The sequence below is a fragment of the Telopea speciosissima genome, chromosome 8 (assembly GCF_018873765.1).
Source record: "Telopea speciosissima isolate NSW1024214 ecotype Mountain lineage chromosome 8, Tspe_v1, whole genome shotgun sequence".
Classification (NCBI taxonomy): Eukaryota; Viridiplantae; Streptophyta; class Magnoliopsida; order Proteales; family Proteaceae; genus Telopea; species Telopea speciosissima.
In genome coordinates this window covers 64,267,963-64,290,019 of record NC_057923.1, presented here as the reverse complement: position 1 = coordinate 64,290,019, position 22,057 = coordinate 64,267,963, and the positions used below count along the sequence as shown (strand labels likewise).

General features: G+C 39.3%; 1 protein-coding gene across 3 annotated transcripts; it reads left to right on the top strand.

Moving 5' to 3' along the window:
* The first annotated feature begins 1,186 nt into the window (after positions 1-1,186).
* LOC122671729 lies at positions 1,187-21,733 on the top strand. Of its 3 annotated transcripts, none has more exons than XM_043869119.1 (4): positions 1,187-1,268; positions 1,884-2,233; positions 2,321-4,303; positions 21,587-21,733. In XM_043869119.1, exons 2-3 carry the CDS (start codon positions 1,887-1,889, stop codon positions 4,287-4,289), a joined length of 2,316 nt encoding a protein of 771 aa, XP_043725054.1. In that variant the 5' UTR covers positions 1,187-1,268; positions 1,884-1,886; the 3' UTR covers positions 4,290-4,303; positions 21,587-21,733. The 3 variants fall into 3 exon arrangements, with proteins under 3 accessions (XP_043725054.1, XP_043725053.1, XP_043725055.1); XM_043869118.1 differs by lacking the exon at positions 21,587-21,733 and adding an exon at positions 5,062-5,311 and having other exon boundaries at positions 2,321-4,338; XM_043869120.1 differs by lacking the exons at positions 1,187-1,268; positions 21,587-21,733 and adding an exon at positions 5,062-5,311 and having other exon boundaries at positions 2,089-2,229; positions 2,321-4,338.
* The last annotated feature ends 324 nt before the right edge of the window (positions 21,734-22,057 follow it).

Here is a 22,057-nt window from a genome sequence, read left to right as displayed (position 1 = left end):
ATTTATATATTTGTAATAAAAAATAAATAAAGAATCTATTGAAAGAACTATATTAGTAATACATTTAGGGGGGAAGAGTTTTTTATCCGAAAGTGTGGTTCATGTGTCAGCACAAGGGCTAATGGAAGCATGTGCGAAAGCATTAATACGGGCAGGATTTCCACCTTTCATGGGGAGGAAGTGTTGGACAATCATTTCAACCCATCCTTTGTCTGGGCGTTTTGCAGAGAGTCATTTTTCTCTTATTCTAACCAATGATTATATTTTTTTGAATAAAGAACGATTTCTGATCATGTGACCCTTGTGCCTAGACACAGTAGTATGTGAAATTATCATTTCACTCATGAAATAAAAAATTCCATCTATGTTCATGCCCTCGCGCTAGTGTAGGGCTATACGATCGAGTAACAATATCCTGCCCATAATTTTTTATGGGAAAAAGAAGCTGTGTGCAGCCTGCACCCATATATATGAAGGGTAAAATGACTGCCCTGCCTCGTGAAATGTAAAATCCTACCCCTGTTGGATGCTCATGCGCTCTCATTGGCCCCCACACAACCGCGCTGGTGCAAGGGTCACACTGATCCCTCTCCCTTTTAAAAAAAATAAGTAAATTACACGTCACCCCATGGTTTTCAAACGAAACTCAGATCACCCCTGATTTTTGAAAAAACTCAAATCACCCCTCTATAGTAACAATGTTAGTTATTAGTGTGAAAGGACTATTTTACCCTTGTATTAAAACATTAGAATTAAATTTACAATACTACCCTTCATTCATCTTCAACATTGGTCAAGGGTAGTTTAGGGATTTAAATTTATTTAACTAGTTGACATCATCACTTAAGCATAAAACTAACGATAAGGATTAATTTATCATATTGGGATCTAAACCAGGGATGATTTAATTTTTTTAAAAAACCAGGGGATGATCTTAGTTTCGTTTGAAAACCGTGTAATTTACCCTAAAAAAGTTTAATTTTTTATCCCTTTTCACTAGGAACAACTTCAACCCACAAAGTCCACATTGGAGAGCCATTCGATACCGATCCAACGGTTTTACATTTAATTATGACATTTATCAATGTCTCTAACACCCTCTACCTCAATTGTTTGCGCGTCCGAGGTGAGCGATGGTGCGAGTTTGCGATACTGACTCACCTGTTACCCTCATTCTCTGATTCCTTGAGAGCCGACGGAGGAAAGAAAGCGGAGGAGCGGGAGAAAGAAGAAGAATGGCCCTTTATTAATCTCACCTTAACTTAACTGTAAGTTTTCCATCTCCACCTTTTCTCTCTCTATGGTGCCCTAGGGTTTAGTTTGAATCGTAGCCATTGCACTTACTATTGAAACTGAAATAGGGCTCTTATACAGCTAAGTTCCTTTCAAGTTATAATAATGTTAGGGTTTCGTTTGTTTCACTTAATAATGGATGTTATAACCCAGAGAGTAAACTGTGATTACTGAGATTTCTTCAATCACCCTTACCTGCTCATCATTTTCACAAGTTGAATTATTACCTTTTCCTTTTTTCCTTAACTTCTTCTCGGCGATTTTCTTCCCTTCCTTCGGAATATGAACATTTGTGCTTTTTAGTAACTGTGTTATTACTAGCTCGCATCAAAATATTGTCTTTCGTTTTTGCGGGTTACAAGATGGGTTTCACTTGTTTGTCATTTACCCTCTTTATTTTAGGGGTTCTCAACTTTTCGAACATTCTGGGTGTATGACAATACGTGGATTTGATTTTGAACTGGTCCGTGGTTAGTTCGTGCACCATGAAAGAACTTAGTTTACTGTCCCTCTTTTTTACAAGGCTCTATATTCATGTGTAGAACTGTATCTGAATAAATTTGTGCATTCATATTGTTTGTCGCCGCTAGGCCATGGCTGGGAAGAAGATTATAACTATTTGTCAATCGGGTGGTGAGTTTGTGACCGATAAAGATGGTTCGTTATCATACACTGGTGGAGATGCCCATGCTATTGATGTTGATCAGCAAACACGGTTTAATGATTTCAAATTGGAAATTGCTGAAATGTGGAACTGTAGCATTGCTACCATGTCTATCAAGTACTTCCTCCCAGGAAACAGGAAAACTCTCATTACTGTTTCCAATGACAAAGACCTGAAGCGCATGATCAATTTCCATAAGGACTCTGTCACTGTGGATGTCTATGTCGTAGCAGGAGATACTGTCACCCACGATGTCTCCAACATGCCTGCCAGTAGGTAGTTGTTCTTGAATCTCCCCTAACTTTTACCCTTAGATTTTGGCTTGTGGCTTGACAGAACTCATTCATATATTTGATCATGCAGGTCAAGCAGGACCACCTTCTCTGAAGCAGTGGTTCTGCCAGATGCTCCTGTTGATGCCCCAATGGATGTCGTTGTTGATGCCCCCATGGATGTCGTTGTTGAAGCCCCAGATATCACCAATCTAGATGTGCCAAATGCTGCTAATGCTGCTGCTGATGCCCCAATTGACATACCTATTGCTTCTCGTCTTCCCTTTTCCGTTCTTTCTAACTCTAATGGTGGAAAGAATCATAAAGATTCAAAATCATGGGAAAATGCCATAACTGGTGTCGACCAGCGCTTTAATAGTGTTCACGAATTTCGTGATGCTTTACATAAATATTCCATTGCACATGGGTTTGCCTACAGATTTAAGAAAAATGATCCTCACCGTGTAACTGTCATGTGCAAAGCAGAAGATTGTCCATGGCGGATACATGCATCAAGGTTGTCAACCACCCAGTTATTTTGTATTAAGAGGATGACCCCAACTCACACATGTGAAGGAGGTGTTGTTACTGCTGGGTATCGGGCAACAAGAAGCTGGGTGGCAAGTATCATAAAGGAGAAGCTGAAAGAGTCCCCAAGTTACAAGCCCAAGGATATTGCCGAAGACATTCGTAGAGAATACGGGATTCAGCTGAACTATTCTCAGGCGTGGCGTGGAAAGGAGATTGCAAAGGAACAGCTTCAGGGTTCATTCAAAGACGCTTACAACCAATTGCCATTCTTCTGTGAGAAGATAAGGGAGACGAATCCTGGTAGTTTTGCTACATTCGCAACCAAGGAGGACTCAAGCTTTCATCGTCTCTTTGTGTCATTCCATGCCTCTTTGTCTGGTTTCCAACAAGGGTGCCGTCCTCTCCTTTTCCTTGACAGCACTCCTTTGAACTCAAAATACCAAGGGACTTTGTTGACCGCAACAGCAATGGATGGAGATGATGGTGTTTTTCCAGTTGCGTTTGCTGTTGTAGATGTTGAGAGTGATGATAATTGGCATTGGTTCTTACTAGAATTAAAATCTTCTGTTTCGACAACTCGATCCATAACATTTGTAGCAGATAGACAGAAAGGGTTGAGGGAATCTTTATCTGAGATATTTGAGAATGCGTACCATGGTTATTGTCTTCGTTACCTTTCTGAGAAGTTTAAGAGAGACTTAAAGGGGAAGTTTTCTCATGAAGTGATGCGTCTCATGGTTGCGGATTTTTATTCTGCTGCTTATGCACCCAGACTTGAAGGATTTCAGAGATGCTCAGAAAGCATCAAAGGTATTTCAGTGGAAGCTTATAATTGGGTTATACAAAGTGCACCTGAACATTGGGCAAATGTTTTATTTGGTGGTACGCGGTATAACCATATGACAGCGAACTTTGGAGAAATGTTCTACAGCTGGGTTTCAGAGGCAAACGATTTACCAATAACACAGATGGTGGATGTGTTACGTGGTAAGATGATGGAGTTGATCTACACACGGAGGGTGGAATCCAATCAATGGTTGACAAGGTTAACTCCATCAGTGGAGGAAAAGCTACAAAAGGAGACATTGAAAGCACGTTCCCTTGAAGTTATTTTCTCACGTGGTAGCACATTTGAGGTCCGTGGTGATTCCATTGAAGTTGTTGATATTGATCACTGGGACTGTAGTTGCAAAGGATGGCAAATTACAGGTTTGCCATGCTCGCATGCTATTGCTGTTTTTGAATGCACTGGTCGGAGCCCATATGATTATTGTTCTCGATATTTCACAACTGAGAGTTACCGATTAACTTATACAGAGTCTATACACCCAATTTCAAATATAGACAGGCTCACGCTGAAAGAATCAGCTAATACGACAGTCACAGTAACACCTCCTCCTACTCGTCGTCCTCCAGGCCGACCAAAGAATAAGCAGACTGGATTGAAGGAGGTAGTTAAACGACAACTCCAGTGTAGTAGATGCAAGAGTATTGGTCATAATAAAACAACGTGCAAGGAGTCCTCATAGGAGTGTCGGACTTTGTAAGTTATTTTTCCAAGTCTTCGATGTTCTCCAACTGTGTTAGCTTTATGCATCGCAAACATCATTTATGTGATACAGGCTGTTGACAATGTGAGCTAACTTATTCTGCAGTTCCTCACTTTATATTTATTTATATATATATTTTTAAAAACCGTTTTCTGTTTGGGAGCATAGCTCCCACACCTGCGCGAGACCCAATCAGCGCCTCCCATTTGGTTCAATTCATAGGGGGACAGAGAGGTTATTTTACAGGGAGGAGAAGAGATACAGACATGAGGGGGCTGGCACAGGAACTACACTCCTGGACAGAAACCATTTTCCTATATATATATATAGATGACCTCATGGTTTTTTATTTTTAAAGAAGGAAATTGGCTATGGTAGACAACGAATGATGGTATTGTTTATCGTGGATTCCATCTCCATAAATAGAAAAATGGATATGCTTGCTACCCCACCCTGCCTCTTGTGCTTTGTGGTATACTTTCCTGTTTTCTCTACATTCTGTGTGTACCTCGTTTCCTGGTTAATGATTTTTTCTCTCATGGAGCTACTATTTTTGTAACAACACTCGTTATCGCTGATCATGAAAGACAATATAGTGTAGATAAGATGTCACGTTCTCAAAATCCGGAAGGTCGGAAGGAATCTAAAGTGAGTACCCAGGTTCATGATATATATATAGATGGTAAGGATTATACATGCTTATTAATATGTACTGATTTGTGGACTTGCAATCCAAGGTGTATATAGATGCCTGTTACATGTTATAATCATCATCATCATTGCCAAATGATAATGACATGTAAGAGCATGGGTCTCACAACATATATAGGTTTCTTATTTAATAGGTGTGTGGTTTAAGATTACTCTGAAAGCATTCTGACTGAATGTTCATCTTGCATTGGCTGCACAGTAACTTTTTCCCGCGTTATGGGATCTTGGATTTTGAGGTGTTGAGTGTTGTTGGAGTCATTGGACTAATAGAAAATGAAAATCTTTCTTTAGCATGTCTACAAGCTGGAAATTCTAGTTATGCTGAACTGTATCAAGTGGCTACTAGTCTGGTTTGGGTTTTGGTCGATTCAGGCGTTTCACTGGGCTCCTTAGTTTCCCCTTATTGCTTGTTTCATCATATTCACCTCTAAGCTACTTTATTATTTGTTTCCTATAGAATTACCCGCAGGTGCCAATGTTAAGCAATTATTTGACATCTCCTCAGTTCTCTTCCTTATGTTAGATTTGTTGTGTGCAAAGGCAATTGATTTAGGTTCTTGGAAGATTTTGGTCACGGTATATACTATGTGGATTTACTCTTTTCTTTTAAGGTGATATGAAAGTATGTAACCCCCATTCAATCTCTGGATTAGATTTTCTTTATTCTGATACCTAAACAGATCCACTATTTCCATTTAATATTGCAAGGAAGTCATTGGTTAACCAAAAAATTGAAGTCAATGACTAACCAGAAAATTAAAGCCTTTGTTTAGGAAGTTGTGTATGAAAAGATCAACACGGGCAATATGTGGCAGAGTTTTGTGTAGGTAGGGAGGAACTCAACTATTGCAGGATTCCCTAAACTCCAAAGGGAGTATCATCAGATTATAATATGGTCATTGATTGATGCTGTTATGCAGTGCTAATCCCAAACCGGAGAATTGGAGATCAACTTGCTACAGGATTGCAGGAAAAAGGACAAGCCTGATTAGGAGAAATTTAAATAACTCAAAGAGGCTCGTTTGATTATGCTCAAATTCTGGTTGAACAATTATTATGGACTGAGGATCAGTCCTGTAGAGTGTCGTTGAAATCTGATAGTTAGATTCTCAATTATGGGGTAATCCTACATGGGGAAGAACAACTCAACAATTGCAGAATCGATGGACAGAATGGGGTTCCAAACCAATGATAAATTAAGCCTCTAACAGTTGAATAATCGGTAATAGAAAGTAGGAACAGAACAGCCAAAACAAATTCAGAAGATTTAACAAATCCTACTTGCAACAGGATTTCTAGTATTAATTGGGAAGTTCAGATTTTGGATCCTTCATAAGATTCTGAACTACTAGCAGAGCAGAGAACTGAAATCAGAATTCAAAGATCAATTTTAAATCAAGAGATTTGGAGAAATCCAAGTTGAAGTATGAAACTAGAATTAGATGGGCAAAAGAGGATTTTTAAAACAGTTTCGGAAATAAGGATTTAATAGGGATGAACAAATTTGGAACTGAAACTAAAATAGAAAAGAAATGAAAGAAAATATATGATCAGAAATCACCGCCTGATCTGCCGTGCTGAAAACACAACCAGTACCCCAACTTAGAATCAAGGTATAATATCTCGCGATATATCGGTATCTCGGTCCTACCAAGATACGCGAAATATCCGAAATTTTGCGAAATATGGCCGAAATACTGCATTTTTTCTGCAATATTTCGGGGGTCCATTTTGGTGGGTATTTGGCTATATCTAGGCCTGATACTTCATGGACACCCTTATTTAAGCTAAATAAACACATTTAAACCATAAAATTGCAAAAAAATGAATTCAAAGTGGTGTTTTGGGCTTGCACCCTTGATTGACAGTATATGGTCGCCGACCCTAATGTATTATGTATAAATAGTTAAATACACATTGATTAGGCAGTTAAAGACATAAAAAAAATTTAAACAAACTAATTAAAACTCATAAGACATAATTCATAAATCATATTCTCATAAACTCCATAATAGTCAATAACTCAATACTCAATAGCTCAAATGCTTAAAGGCAATGTACAAAGTGTCAAAGTCACAAACTCACAAACTCACAACAGATTTAGTTCACAAATCAGTGAAATCACAACTTACAACTTACAACTTACAAGTGCTAATAATAGTTGCTGTGTCTCCCTGGATCAACCCCACTCATGACCCGTTGCAGTCGACGTCCATTGTTCTTTGTTTGAAGGACATATGTGGACCACGGTATAGTATCGGAGAAGAAACGAGTGTAGTCATCCACAAGTGTCATGTAAATGGAGTTGTCAACATACTGTAGGTAACCTATCCTAGGATATGGGCTAGGGTTACCAATCGATCCAGTCTGTGAAGAAGATGATCCAGTGTGATATGATGTTAGCGCCGGCGGAAGAGGCGTTGGCACTGGCTGCATGTATGGCTGGTGAGGTTGGTAGCTAGGCCCACTAGGGCATGCAAAGATGTCATCTACAAAAGATGATCCAGTATGTCCCTGGGACTGGGACTGGTAGTCATAGTCCCCTACCTCACCATATGATCCATATCCATATCCACCGTAAGGTTGTGATGCACTATAATCCGATGAAAATGGAGTGGTATGTGCGTCAAAAGATGGGGCACGCCAATGCCCAGTCAGTCCTCCCTCCCTATCACCCATACTCAAACTGCCAACAGAGCTAGATAGGTCATCAATGTCCTTATAATCAGGTTGCAACTGTGTTTGTCGACCCCTACACTTCCTGCTGTATGGTTGTAGGGGGGTCTTGAGGGTGGGGCTGCGGGGGCACGTGCTCCATGGTCCGTATCCTGTGTGGCATGATCAAATTGTGTCTCTCCAGTGAATCGGAGTGGCTCTACAGGCGCCGTATCCTCGCCTACCACATAATCCTCTCGCATGCCGTCAAAATCTTCACCACCACCACCACCACCACCATCACCGTCACCATCACCACTATCATCATCATCTGAGGACCGAGACTAGTCAGCATCATCAGCAACATTGCCACCAGTGGGCTGGAATGGTATGGGTGAGGCTTCCCATGCATGTATCTGACCCTCGTCAGCCATATAATCATCCACATCAGCACCAATCTCGGAAGCTATCACGGGGTCGGGCCTACCTCCCTCCTGATCCAACACTGGCTCACCTCTATCCCTTACCCAATCCACAATAGGGTCTTCATCGTCTGAGTCAACTTGAAAGATGTCGGCAAGGTCAATAGTGCCCCTCTGTCCCTCATGTCCCATGCGTATGTGTTGCAGTTTCAGCCTCAAGTTGTAGTGCACATACACCATGTCAGATAGACGTTCAGACCCCAATCTGTTGCGCTTCTTGGAGTGGATGAGTGCAAAGGTACTCCAGTTCCTCTCACAGCCAGATGCGGAACATGTTTGGGCAAGGACTTTGATTGCTATTCTTCTTAAATTTCTAGCCGATTCCCCATGCAACACCCACCATTCAGCTGCATTACAAGTTTACAACAAAAAAAGACGTGTCAAATGTTGTTTCAACTTTCAAGTTTCAAATTTCAATATATATGTAATTTAAAACTTAAAAGAATTACCAGCATCACCGCGTGCTCTGCCTTGTATCGCAGCATCAGTTCCAAAACTTCCCAATGCATCCCTAAATATCTTGATCTACACCCATGGGAAAATTAGTAAGTACTTCTTCACTACTTGTTTGAAAGCATCAATAAGTTGAGTTTCCAAATGAATTCCAAGACTCACCTCATTGTTGCAAATTGCTTGTAGTGCACCATCTGACTCCAACTTCTTCACTACTTGTCATAGTTGTCACGTCGTCACGGCGATCCAAGTCAGTGGAGGGGTGTCATGTCGATATATCGACATGTCGCCCGCCATGGCGATCATATAGACCATGTTTTATTTGTTATTTCTCTATTTTTAATGTCATTTAGTATGCTATAATATATACACTATAACATCAAAAATTAACATGAAAGTGTACTACTAATCTACTATGGTTTAATTCATGAAAGTGTAATATCCATTAGTGTATATGACATCAGGGATTATCAAATAATTGATAGCAATAGTCTTGCTGATAATAAAGTTGAAAAATCATGAGAGTTGAGATATGATTCATATAAAAGTGACTACAAAAGTAACCAAAAAAAAAAAACAATTACAAGAACGTAATTTATATTGAGTGAATAAAGCTAATAAACAACCCATCTAATTAAAAAAAAAAATTTGCTGATGTGAATATGTGATTGTGTATTAGTGTTTTCTGTTTGATGTTTTTTTAATTTTTTTTATGTTAAGGAAAAAACATTAAAATAAAAAAAGGTTAAAAAAACATTATTGTTAAAAAATTAAGTTTTATAATTTGAAACAACCATGTCGCTCGATATGGCCATATGTCGTGGTATGGCGTCCATGGCGGTGCCATGGCAACAACATGGAGGCCATATCGGTCGATATTCGTATATCATCCATATCGGTGGTCGATATGCCCACTTCTCCAGCGATATGATGCCATGGCAGCGGTGTCGATATGGCGACGCTATGACACTATGCTACTTGTTTCACAACATCAATAAGTTGAGTTTCCAACCCAAGCCTATTATATTGATACTTGGGGTTCAAGTAGTATGTTGAAATTTGACATATAGAAATGAGATATTGTCAAATGCATAGGTAATTAGTAAATAGTAATACTATGAATTAGTTACATAAAACAAATTTACTCACCAGCTTTATGCAGTGGATGCATAAGTTGATTCTCCCAGCGAGCATTGATGAAATCCAAGAAGTGCTTGCTACTGCGAGGAGCCACACTATAGACACTATCTTTCATCAAGTCTATTGCAGCATATAGGACTGACATGGTTGGGCTCTTGAGAGCGGAGTCAGCAATATGTAGAACTTTAATTACTGGCTCCAAAACTTTCACCACTTTGCTTAGTTTTGTCCAGAAGTCCTCAAATGACATGGTTGCTTGTGCTTCCCTCCCACTTGCAGTATTGGAACCCTTCCATCCAAACCACTCCTTAGAAGCAAACATACTTCTCAGCCTGGCCTTCTTTGTCTCAATGCTTTTTAGGGCAATGTAGTTGGTGGCAAATCTTGCGATGCCAGGCCTAACCAAGTCACCCCTACATTTTTCCCTCAGTAATTTGAGTGCATAGGAGTGGTTGTATACAAAGTTGGTGACTTGTCTTGCACTTTCAACCACAATCTTCATCAACTTTAACTTTCCCATATCCTTTAGCATTAAATCAATGCAATGGGCTGCACAAGGAGTCCAGAAGAGCCGGTACTTACTGTTGTTCATCATCTTCTTACCGGCCAGCTTGAAGTTGCTTCCATTGTCTGTTACAATCTGGACAATGTTCTCAATGCCAACATCTTTTTCAACTACTTCCTTTAACAATCTGTAAATGTATTTCACATCCTTTATCTCTTTGGATGCATCCACAGATTTGAGGAAAACTGTCCTCCCATCACAGTAAACCATGAAATTGATGATGGACTTTCTTGTAGGCCTAGTCCATCCATCTACCATTATAGTCTCCCCATATGTCTCCCACATACTCCTCATCTCCCTAATATACTCATCAATCTCAGACTTTTGTTGAGGTAGATAAACATTCATTACCTCATATGGGGTGGGGCCCTTGAATCCTGGGCCAGCCTCTGCAATGGTATCTATCATGGTATCATAATGGGGGCCTTGTGCAGTGTTTGTTGGGATGGTATGGTATAGCATCCACTTAGCTATTGATTCTTTAACCAACCCCTTCATCCCCTTCCATGCTCCTTTGATTCTTGGTTGACTGCTTCCTTTCTTCTTATGCAATTTAGGATCTGATGCTGATGGTGGTACTGGTACTGATAGAGGTGTTGGGGCTGCCTTCACATTTTGTGATATTCTAAAAGGATTGAAAGATCTAGAACCTCCAGATGTGCCAGCTCCTCCACTACCCCCTACTCTCTGTCTCTGCCGATCATCTTGAAAACTAACTCTACTCCTTGAAACAGTTCATCGAAAATCCCTAGCCTCCTCTGCTGTTTGTATATCATCAAGTACTGCAATGTCCTCATCATCATCATCATGGTATTGTCTTCCTCCTCCCATTGAACTCCTCACTGTATCCTCAAGTTGTTCTCTTATCCTCTGCTTGTCAGCATTCCTCTTCTTCGTTCCCCTCAAGCTGTCACCAATTTCTCTAGCTACTTGAGTAGAGACGATATGAAAACCTACAATATCTTTAGATCCTCCAGTCAGATGTTGTTTAAGTCTACTGGACCCACCTCCCATAAACTGCATGTGACAATAGTTACATTAGGATTTTCTCTTATCCCCATCAATTGGAGTGCCATTTAACCATGTAATATCACCCCTATGTTGGTTGGCTGGTCTCTATTGTTCTCTCTGTTCTCTTTGCTCCCTCTGCCCCATCTGTTGACTATTTTCCCCCACCTTTTGCTTGCCCTTCGCACATTGTCTTTCACGATCCGCCATAATAATACTTGTTTACTGCAATGTAAGTAAAACAAATAATTAAAAACTTAATGTAGATGCACTTCAATTGACACTTTTAGAATACTAATACACTTGTATAGCTATTTAATATTTTTCCCCTAACCCTTATATTTTTCGCATAATTAAAAACAATTTTTTATATATAATTTTAATATAAATATTGACCTAACACAACAAAACCGAAAATTAGTAAACATAATATATTTCTGATGCATTTCAAAACATGTAGAAATTACTTTCATATTTTTTCATTATTTTTCAAACTTAAAACTCATATTTTTCCTTATTGATTTCTTTTCTTTTTAATTTTTTATATATTTTTCTTAATTTCCGAAAATTAAAATAATTATTTATGGGCAGAAATATAAATTCGACACCGTGAAGCCGTAGATCGGCCATTGGTGTTTAACATATATTTAATTCATTCCCATCTAAGTCATATTACACCTAATTGTTTCCTATTTTAGTTGTAGGAAAATCAATTTTTAAAACCAGGAAAAAAAAAAAAAATACGTATGGAAAAAAAATTTCGACACCGTGAGGTTGTAGATCGGCCTCCGGTATCTAACATATATAAATTTCATCACCATCCAACAACATTTGTAGATAGTATTTTCAAAAAAATAGTTTTAGAGGAATAGGATTTACCTTAAATAGTGAAAAAAGGCTTGGAGGATGAGCTTAGATGAGCCTCCGACGTGTTTCCGACGATAATGCGTCGAAAACTATGAAGAACAATGCTTGGAGAGTGGAAGAAAATCAAGGAGAAGAGAAGAAATGAGGAAAGAAGAAGGAAAAAACAGAGTTGTGCAGGTCTCAGTCGAAATATCGACCGAGACCTGCTATATTTGGTCTTTATGTAAGAGGTCACGTGACCTTTAAGTGAAAAACATAACTTTTTTTTTTTCATATTTCGCCGATATATCGGTTTTCGACCGAAATGTGCCGATATATCCCAAAATTTCGACCGATATATTGCACTTTTTCATTTCGTTTGGGCATTTCGTCTTGGCCAGGTCGAAATTACCGAAATATGGCAAAATTTTACCGATATATCGCAAGATTTAGTTCCATGCTTAGAATCACCACCAGGGACCTTATTGAGTCACCACAGTGGGGAGGATTTTGAATCATTGAAAAACCAGAGGCAACACACAATCTTTCATTTCTCAAATTCGTGTACAGGGCTGTAGCCCCTTCCAAACTCATATAAATGATTCAAAAAAAAAACCGGAAAGGCCTAAACCAATCCTGAACTAATAAGGTTACTTAAACTGACTATGAAACTGGCCCAAATAGGGATTGGATTTAATTAACCCCTATTCCAGCCAACTAATAACATCTAATTGATTCAATTGCTTTGGAGTAGTTGGACAACGTGATCTCATATGGAAGGCTTAGGCACAAGCTTGGAAGGCCCATAAAGCGATGGTGGCAGTCCAATTGGCTGAAAACAAGCTTTGAGTAGTTATATTATAGGTGCCTTTTTTTTGGGGGGGGGGGGTTGTTCATTATAGTGGACCTAATTTATAAGCCCATAAAGCATAGTTATCAAGGTGTCGCCGAGGTGTCCAGGCTCCTTGAGCGCCATGTCGGTGTTGCCTTGATTTTTTACCCACTAAAACGCCATGGTCTCCTTCCCGCCTTGATAACTATGCCATAAAGTGGGGGTAAAGTTAGTACACAAAATTAGTGATTAAGTGTTTGAGTTAGATTAGAATGCTCAATAGCTTTTAAGAGTTCTTTGTTAAGTGTATTTAATTTTAGTCAGTATAAAAGAGTGATTAGGAGTCCTTTTATGAATTTTAGAAGGTCATTATACATGTAATACACCCATGAATTAGAGATGTTTTGAGTAAAGGATGTGAGTTTTTTAGAGTTTTGTAGGTATTGAGCTTGCATATGGGATTGTTATCCCAGACCTGATCTCTTCTCTTCTGCTCCATTGATTACCAGGTTAGTTTTTGCAATTCTCTTCTCTCCTCATCAATTTCTAATTCTGATTCTGTTCTTAGCATAAAGTCCTATCTTTTCTAATTCATACAATAGTTAATAGGAAGGATAAGAACCCCTCAAAAGATGGGAATGATCCGATTAGCAGTTTGGGAGTAATATAGGTATCAATGATCTCACGGGCAGAGATCTCAGAAACAGTAAAACTGAAATTAAACTCAATCCAACCAATGGATTGATCTGAAATCGGATCAGACCTCAATCTCAGTAGTTTAAATAAAAAAAGCCCTAAGGTTTCATGACGATCCTGAAGATGGATTAAAAGTAATTTTGAAAACCAAAATTCTGGAATCCAAAATTTGCTGGTTTTGGGTGATTTGAGATAGCAGCCAAGATATTGATCTGATGCTCGCCAAACTAAGGTCGAAGGTCATCTAGGAGATGCTCTTTGAAGTCCCAAAAGTTGGGGCTGAATAGATTACCAAAACAGATTTAATTAACAAATCAAACCAGGCTGAAATAGACAGAAAAACAGAGCATCCGGTGGTTGATTAAAATTGAAATTAAGTTTTGATCTGACCTTACCTGATGTTAGGAATCTGATATAGATTGAAGAATAATATATCCTCTTGAAATCAGAGATCAAATACAAATCCAGCAGCCTTGGTAATCGACAGAACTCAAAACAGTATTCAGTTGCAGAAAAACAGAGTATAAACAGGAAAAGGGAAGAAGGAGAAGAGACCTATCTCAGGTGGAAAGAAGCCTATCACAGGCCAGGGTATCTTGCCCAATCTGACTCTCTCAGATTATCAAGTCTAAACAGCACTCAAAACTTTAATTAATCATCAAATCATATATGTCTTTAGCAGTCTTACATTGTTTATATAGACTGAAAAATAAACTCCTAAATTCCTAATCAAACTATGAAAACTGAAATATACTCCTATTATGAATAGGAGTGCTTACAACTTAGCTGAAAATAAAAAACAACTAATAACTAACTATTCCTACTTGAACTAGGAATGAAAATAAGCTACTACTGAGCCTAATCCCGTGTGCCTACCTTGTACCGACATTCTATGCACATTAAAGTGGTCCATTAGAGGGTGGGCCTTGGGGCAATGGTAAAGGTTGCTCCATTGTGACCAAGTGCTCACGGGTTCGAGTCTGGAAACAGCCTCTGTCTGAAAGCAAGGGTAAGACTGCGTACATTATGACCCTTCCCAGATCCCGCAGTGGCGGGAGCCTCGTGCACTGGGTACGCCCCTTAAAGTGGTCCATTACAAAGAAAACACATGGAATCAAAGGTCCAATGATGCAGATCCAAGCATCCGCAAGAAGAAGAAGAAGCCCTAAGATTAGGGCCTAGTATTTGGAGCCTTAGTTTATTTCCATACTTAGTTTATTTCAGCCTTAGTTATTTCCCATACTTAGTATTTTTTCTAGTTTAATTATAAACTTAAATTGAACCGGTTCAATTTAAGTGATTAGTTCCTATTGGTTGTTAGGTGCTTATTTCCTATTGGTGGTTTAGGAATCTTTTAAGATATTAGTTTTTAAATTAAGTGTCCCATCCCCTCCACGATTTAAGAAGGGGAGTGATTCATATTTGTAATAGGATTTGGGCCTTAGGCCATATTATAACTTAATAAAATCGTGGGAGGCTCCCCCACAATTCAGATTTCAGAAATTAAATTTTTGTTTTTGTTTGCTGCCTTTGCTGCTGCTGGCTTGCTCTTTAGTGAGTGTTGCCTTGTTGACTTTATCAAGGTGAAGGGATTGGTAGATCTCCAATCGATTCCTTGCGTCTTGTAGACCGGGAGGATCTTCTTCTCAACTCCTTTCATATTGTAGATTGGGAGACCCCATCTTCTTCAAGCTGCTGCCATTGAAGATATTCAGTTACAAGTAAGTAATTTAACTGTTTCAGCATTCGCATTCTTCTTCTAATCCTCCAACCTAAACCCCATGTATATCTATTATCATTCCCATTAAAACCCATCGATCCATTAGACTCTTAACCTCTCACAGCCTTAACCCACCATCAGAATCCAACCAAAATTGGATCACAGCCCACTCTCACCATACCCTACACTCGATCTAGCCTACAGCCCCATCCCTCCATTAAAAACCCTAATCCCCCTCACTTGTAGTAAAACCCTAAAACCCTAAAGCCTACCTAGACTAATCCAACCATCAGCATTCTCTCAAATTACAGCTGAACCACCTTACTACTGCCCCTAGCACTCGACCCAAAGCCCATCCCTGAATTCCTATCCTAAACCCTAAAACTCATCCTTCTCATCTTCCCCAAAACCCAAAACCCAAAACCCAAAACCCTAACCCCAATTTTCTGATTTTTTAAATTTTCTCTCAAACATCATCCAAACCTTCACTGTTAGCTTCCCCTAAACCTGCCTAGCTTTACCATATAAGACTTACCCCCATTACCCTAAACCTAACCCTAAATTTTGACCTAATGCCTCCAATTTGCCTAATTGGCCAGCAGTTTGAAAGGTCCTGATGTACCTGGCTCCTAGTAGATCCTTTATCTACCTAGGACTACATTAAGTGGTATCAGAGCCATGGATCAACATGGCAATCCAGTATTGATCTATCACTACCACCCCCACTTGATCCTATGGCTGCAATGTTAGAACTATTCAGAAGTTCATTGCTGAATAGAAGGCCATATCTGAAGAAATTAGAGCTGAACAGAGGACTATCACTGAAAGGTTGGAAGTAATTGAGCAAAGACAGGTCACACCTGTTAGGGACAGCAACACCCCCCTAGGAGAGGACAGATATCAAGTTCAATCAGAAGTACAAGGAACCCTGGGAAGAGATAGAAATTACTGAGACAGATCTAGGGATCACAGAGATCAGTCCAGAGACCACAGAGGTCACGGAGATCACAGGAACAAGCACAGATTTGACAGAGATGGGCATAGAGAAGACAAGGACAAAAATAGAGAAGAGCCTAGAAGGCCTAATTTTGAAGAGTACTTGAGATCATACTTCACTATAGATGCTGGTATTTTATGATTGGCTTGTTGCCCTTGATGATTACTTTAACTGGTATGACTTGCCTGAAGACAGGAAGATGAAATTGGCACGTACCAAGCTTGTTGGCCCTGCCCGAGAATGGTGGAGAATTGCAGAAAGGGACATGGAACTTGATGGCCATGCACCACTACATGGGATGAAATGAGATATGACTTGAGGGAGAAATATTTGCCTAGGCATTACAGAGCACAGTTACAAGATCAATTCAACTCCCTACGCCAAGGGACTTTGATTGTATCTAAATACATGCAAAAGTTTGGTGCTCTTTCTTCTCGAAGTGGCACTAGAGAGAGTACAACTCAGATGTTATCTCGGTTTCGACTGGGATTGAGGGCTGATATTACTAGGGCTATCGGAGTAGCTGATGTCAGAGATGTCTGGGATTGTTTTGAGAAGGCATTGAAGGCTGAAGAATTATTGGCTGGAAATAGAAGGTGTGGTTCCTCTGCTGAAGACATCAAAACATCTTTTCTAGCATCCAAGTCTACTACTACTGGTTATATATGAACAGATTTTTCTGTTGGCAGTTCTTCTCGTCCAACACTTCTCGTCCAACAGCTCCCCTACGTGTTGATGATAAGGGTAAAGCTCCCATGGTTAGTAGTGATCCCCGCAAGTGTTTCCACTACAATGAAACGGGGCACTATGCCAAGCATTGCCCCCAAAAACATAGGCCTGTCAATGTAGTTCCAAAAGAAGAGGAAACCCTTGATGATAATGGTGAACATGGTTTATTTGCTTATCCCTCAAGTGATGATGATGACGGGGCTGGTTATTATGAAGACTTGGATGATGCTACTCGAGGTGTTCATGTTATTACTCAAGTAGTGATGGCTGATACAGTAGAAGATGAAGAGGTGGTTGAGAATATTCCGCAGGAAATCAATGACATTTAAGATGCTGTTCTTGAAGAGGTGGAGCTTGTGTCTCAAGTACTAGATGAGAAGGTTACTAACACTGAAGTATCTATGGATAGGGCATTCACAATTGATACTGATTCAGAGGTCAACATAGAGTTTGTTATGCCACCATGGTTCTTTGAAGAGAAAGCTCCACGCCTTGAAGACTTTATTCCTAATGTTCCTGTCTCACTAGAGTTTTGTTTGGGAGTGGTTGAAGCTGCTACTCACAAGTTGTTTCCCCTTCATCACTATCAAATTCGAGGACGAGTTTTTTCAAACCAGGACAGTACTTGGATTCATGCAGATGATATCAAGAAGCTTGACACCCATTCATCGGAGATGAATGTTTTTAAGCTGGGAGGAGCTGATGCAGATCCAAGCATCCGCAAGAAGAAGAAGCCCTAAGATTAGGGCCTAGTATTTGCAGTCTTAGTTTATTTGCATACTTGGTTTTTTTTTTTTTTTTCCAGTTTAATTGTAAACTTAAATTGAACCGGTTCAGACCATGGTTCAATTTAAGTGATTAATTCCTATTGGTTGTTGGGTGCTTATTTCCTATTGGTGGTTTAGGAATCTTTTAAGATATTAGTTTTAAATTAAGTGTCCCACCCCCTCCACGATTTAAGAAGGGGAGTGATTCATATGTGTAATAGGATTGGCACCTTAGGCCATATTATAAATGAATAAAATTGTGGGAGGCTCCCCCACAGTTCAAATTTCAGAAATTAAACTTTGTTTTTGTTTGCTGCCTTGCTCCTTAGTGAGTGTTGCCTTGTGGACTTTATCAAGGTGAAGGGATTGGTTGATCTCCAACTGACTCTTTCTATCTTGTAGACCGGGAGGATCTTCTTCTCAACTCCTTGCATCTTGTAGATTGGAAGATGCCATCTTCTTCAAGCTGCTGCCATTGAAGATATTCAGTTACAAGTACGTAATTTAACTGTTTCAGCATTCACATTCTTCTTCTAATCATCCAACCTAAACCCCATCTATCTCTATTATCATTCCCATTAAAACCCATCGATCCATTAGACTCTTGACCTCTCACAGCCTTAACCCACCATCACAATCCAACCAAAATTGGATCACAGCCCCCTCTCACCACACCCTACACTCGATCTAGCCTACAGCCCCATCCTCCCATTAAAACCCTAATCCCCCTCACTTCCAGTAAAACCCTAAAACCTACCTAGACCAATCCAACCATCAGAATTCTCTCAATTTACAGCCGAACCACCTTACTACTGCCCCTAGCACTCGACCCAAAGCCCATCCCTGAATTCCCATCCTAAACCCTAAAACTCATCCCTCTCATCTTCCCCAAAACCCAAAACCCTAACCCTAATTTTCTGATTTTTAAATTTTCTCTCAAACATCATCCAAACCTTCACTGTTAGCTTCCCCTAAACCTGCCTAGCTTTACCATATAAGACTTACCCCCATTACCCTAAACCTAGCCCTAAATTATGACCTATTTTCTCCAACCTGCCCAATCGGCCAGCAGTTTGAAAGGTCCTGATTTACCTGGCTCCTAATAGATCCTTTATCTACTTAGGACTACATTACCCAATGCATACATAACCCAACCCATGGCTTATTTCCACTAAATTAAGCCCTGTAGATGACTTATCTACATTGGAAGATGTCCAAATATCTGCCGTATGGCATTTTGCACTCAAATTTTGTGGAAGTGTTACATCATTTGTTAGCCTAGTAAATTGTAGCCCAATCCAATTTTTTTATGTGGAGGTATAAAGCTTTAAAAGCTGGTGTATATTTTCAACTTAGCAATGTCTTTTGACCATGTACAAGGGTAAAAGCTCAAATGCTTTATACTTAGTGGGCCATATGATTGAGATGGGACCCCAATTTTGACACATGGATAATCCAAAACATGTATGTTGAGATTTTAAAGAGAATGGGTTGAGCTTTAATTGACCTTAAGTCAAATGCCTGAATGCTATGCTTGCATGATTTGTAAATTGAATCATGTCATGCTGCCGAATGACATATAAGGTTTTAATGATTCTGGTGGCGATGATCCATGATTCCATGTGGAATGGCTCCCACATACACCATTCTTTCAGAAAATACATGGATTTTCCACCACTCTTCTCGAAAAAATAGAAACAATGGGAGTATCGGTTCTTTTGAACTACCACGTGATAGATTCTATCTCATAAGTCCAAAATCAAATAAGAGAAGGAGAATTATGTTTCCAAAGTTGGGTCAGGATTGTCTAGTAGCAGTACTGGGCATAGTTTTTAAAACCAGATCAGGCATTGAACCAGACACTTGGTTCTGGGTTTTTGCCAGTTTTGACTGGTGAGATCATTGTTTGATAAATATTAAAAAAAGAAATAAAATTTGGAAAAGTCTGAAGAAGAACAAAAGAAAGAGAAAAATTGGTACCTTCTCGCAATAAGAGCATGGCTGGCACGGTGATTGGTGTTATCATATGTATTCAAGAGGTCAGGCTTTGATTCCTTTCATACACCACAAAATATTGATTTGTTTGCCAAAGAAAGACATTGAGCCAGATGGTTCAGAAAAAGGGATGGTTTGATTCCAGTTTCTGACAAGGCGGTCCTACAGAACTGAAAAAGAGGCAGGTTTTGGTTCTATCTGGTTCAATCACCATTGTCTAGTTTTCATTTTTTAGAACTATGTTACTGGGAAGGTGAGTCAGAAGTCCACTAGTTTTGGATGTTACCTATGATTTATTACTTGTGTGGCTGATTTTTAGACAAGCTCTTGTTTAGTTTTTTTAGGTTGTGCTAAACCCTTGAGGGTGAAGGGAGAATGCAATCAATTCAGCTGAGTAGCCAGGCCTTTTTCCTCATTCCACTTGCTGGGATTCATATTACCTACATCCTATGAGAAGCCTATATGTTCTTGCTGGGAATTTTGCTCATTTGGTTTTTGCTTGCATGAGCTTCTTTTGTGAACTTTTCAATATTATGTTATGGTGTTTGCTTTTGCTCATTCAGTTGTTTGTTTTGGGGTTTTTATCTATTTGTCTTGGAAAGAAACTAATCTTTACTGTTTTTTACTTTTTACGTATCAAAATCAATAAACTCTTAGGCCTGATGGAAATCCTCTCCGCAGTTCTGATTTTTGGAGGTTATCAGTGCACTTTACATGCATCTAACTTGGTGGATGTTTACATCTGTAATAACCTTGCATCGCTTTTCTACTCAGTCTTGCATTGTGCAAGGGTGTGGTAATTTTATTTCATTCGATGGAGGCAGAATCTACAGTAGTCCTTGGGATTTGTCCACAGGATTCTGAAACTGTATGTGATGTAACCTGAGTTTCATGTGGAGAAAAATACAGACACAATATCCCTACTACGTTACGGATGTTATACAGATGCCAGGGTTGCTATCCACCATTGGCTCTGTAATTGGCCTTCTTGATGGAAAATCAGCCTGGTCAGACTCTTTTGTTAATTTTCCAACTAGTCAAACCTTGATCTAATGAATTTCACCATTGGGTAAAGAGAGCTGCGGAGCTGCCTTATGTGTTTGTATGAGATCCCTACTGCTGGACTGGCTTGCTCTCTTTAAGAGTTTCTAGGAATGAATAGGGTTGATTTCTGTGATCAGTGGTGGTCAACAGCTGAATTATGGTCCATTTCTAAGATAAAGTTATTTATTTATTTTTATATATGGTTGGGGGGGGGGGGTGTTGTGTGCTACTGGATCTCTTGATGTATATGATATGTTCCTGAAACTCTGAAAGGGTTTTATTTGGAGTTGAGTTTCTATTTTAGTATTGGGTGGTTTCAGCTTGGATATGTAATTGGACCGCAAGAGACTTGGATGATATGATACTGTTAATGTATGTCGAACATGCTGCTTTTGTACGAGTCTTTTTGCTTTTTTTTTTGTTTTTTTTGAGTTTCTTCTGAATAAATTTTCTGATTTGCTTGCTGGAAAAAGCAGTCTGCTGGAAAATTCACTAATGGTGAGCTCCCAAGCAGACCACCTATCTGTTTATTTCACCTCTTTCACGGCCAGTCTCCTCAAAAATGAAGACAATTTATTAAATAAACTTGGTTGATTTTATACATACTGATCTTCTTGGTTGCAACTTTCTGTCAAGATCAAGAATCCATTAGTCATTTTGTAAGGTTCTTGAGGGCTCAAGGGAGAATAGACTTGATGGAGCAGAAGAGTGGATCTCTTTTACCACCTGCTGCAAGTCTTCAGATCCCAAGCCTAACTATGTTGCATGGAGTTGCAGTTTTTCTTAGGAACATTTCTTTCTGTAAAGATATTTTGTTTTCGTGAATTTCCAATAGAATAATCAGTCATTTAGCAGTGGAATTATTATACTTATTCGTCTCCGAGAACACTTCTTCCTGTAAAGATATTTGCTTTTGTGAATTTCCTATCGGATAACTAGTAATCATGTGGTAGAATTATTGTACTTCTTCGTCGTCCCCTTTGAAACCAAAACTTCTCAAACCCTATGCAAGTTTATCAAGTATCAGTTTTTAGAGGTAGTCTTATCTTACTGATTGATGCTTACATCTGTGTTATCTGTGTGTATTTCTTCTGTATTTAGCCGTTC

What these genes read in the sequence shown, in the direction of transcription:
- LOC122671729 (XM_043869119.1), top strand. Translation starts at nt 1,887, where the DNA reads ATGGCTGGGAAGAAGATTATAACTATTTGTCAATCGGGTGGTGAGTTT. An exon ending in TCCAACATGCCTGCCAGTAG is followed by an intron (nt 2,234 to 2,320) that starts GTAGTTGTTCTT and finishes TTGATCATGCAG; the next exon opens with GTCAAGCAGGACCACCTTCT.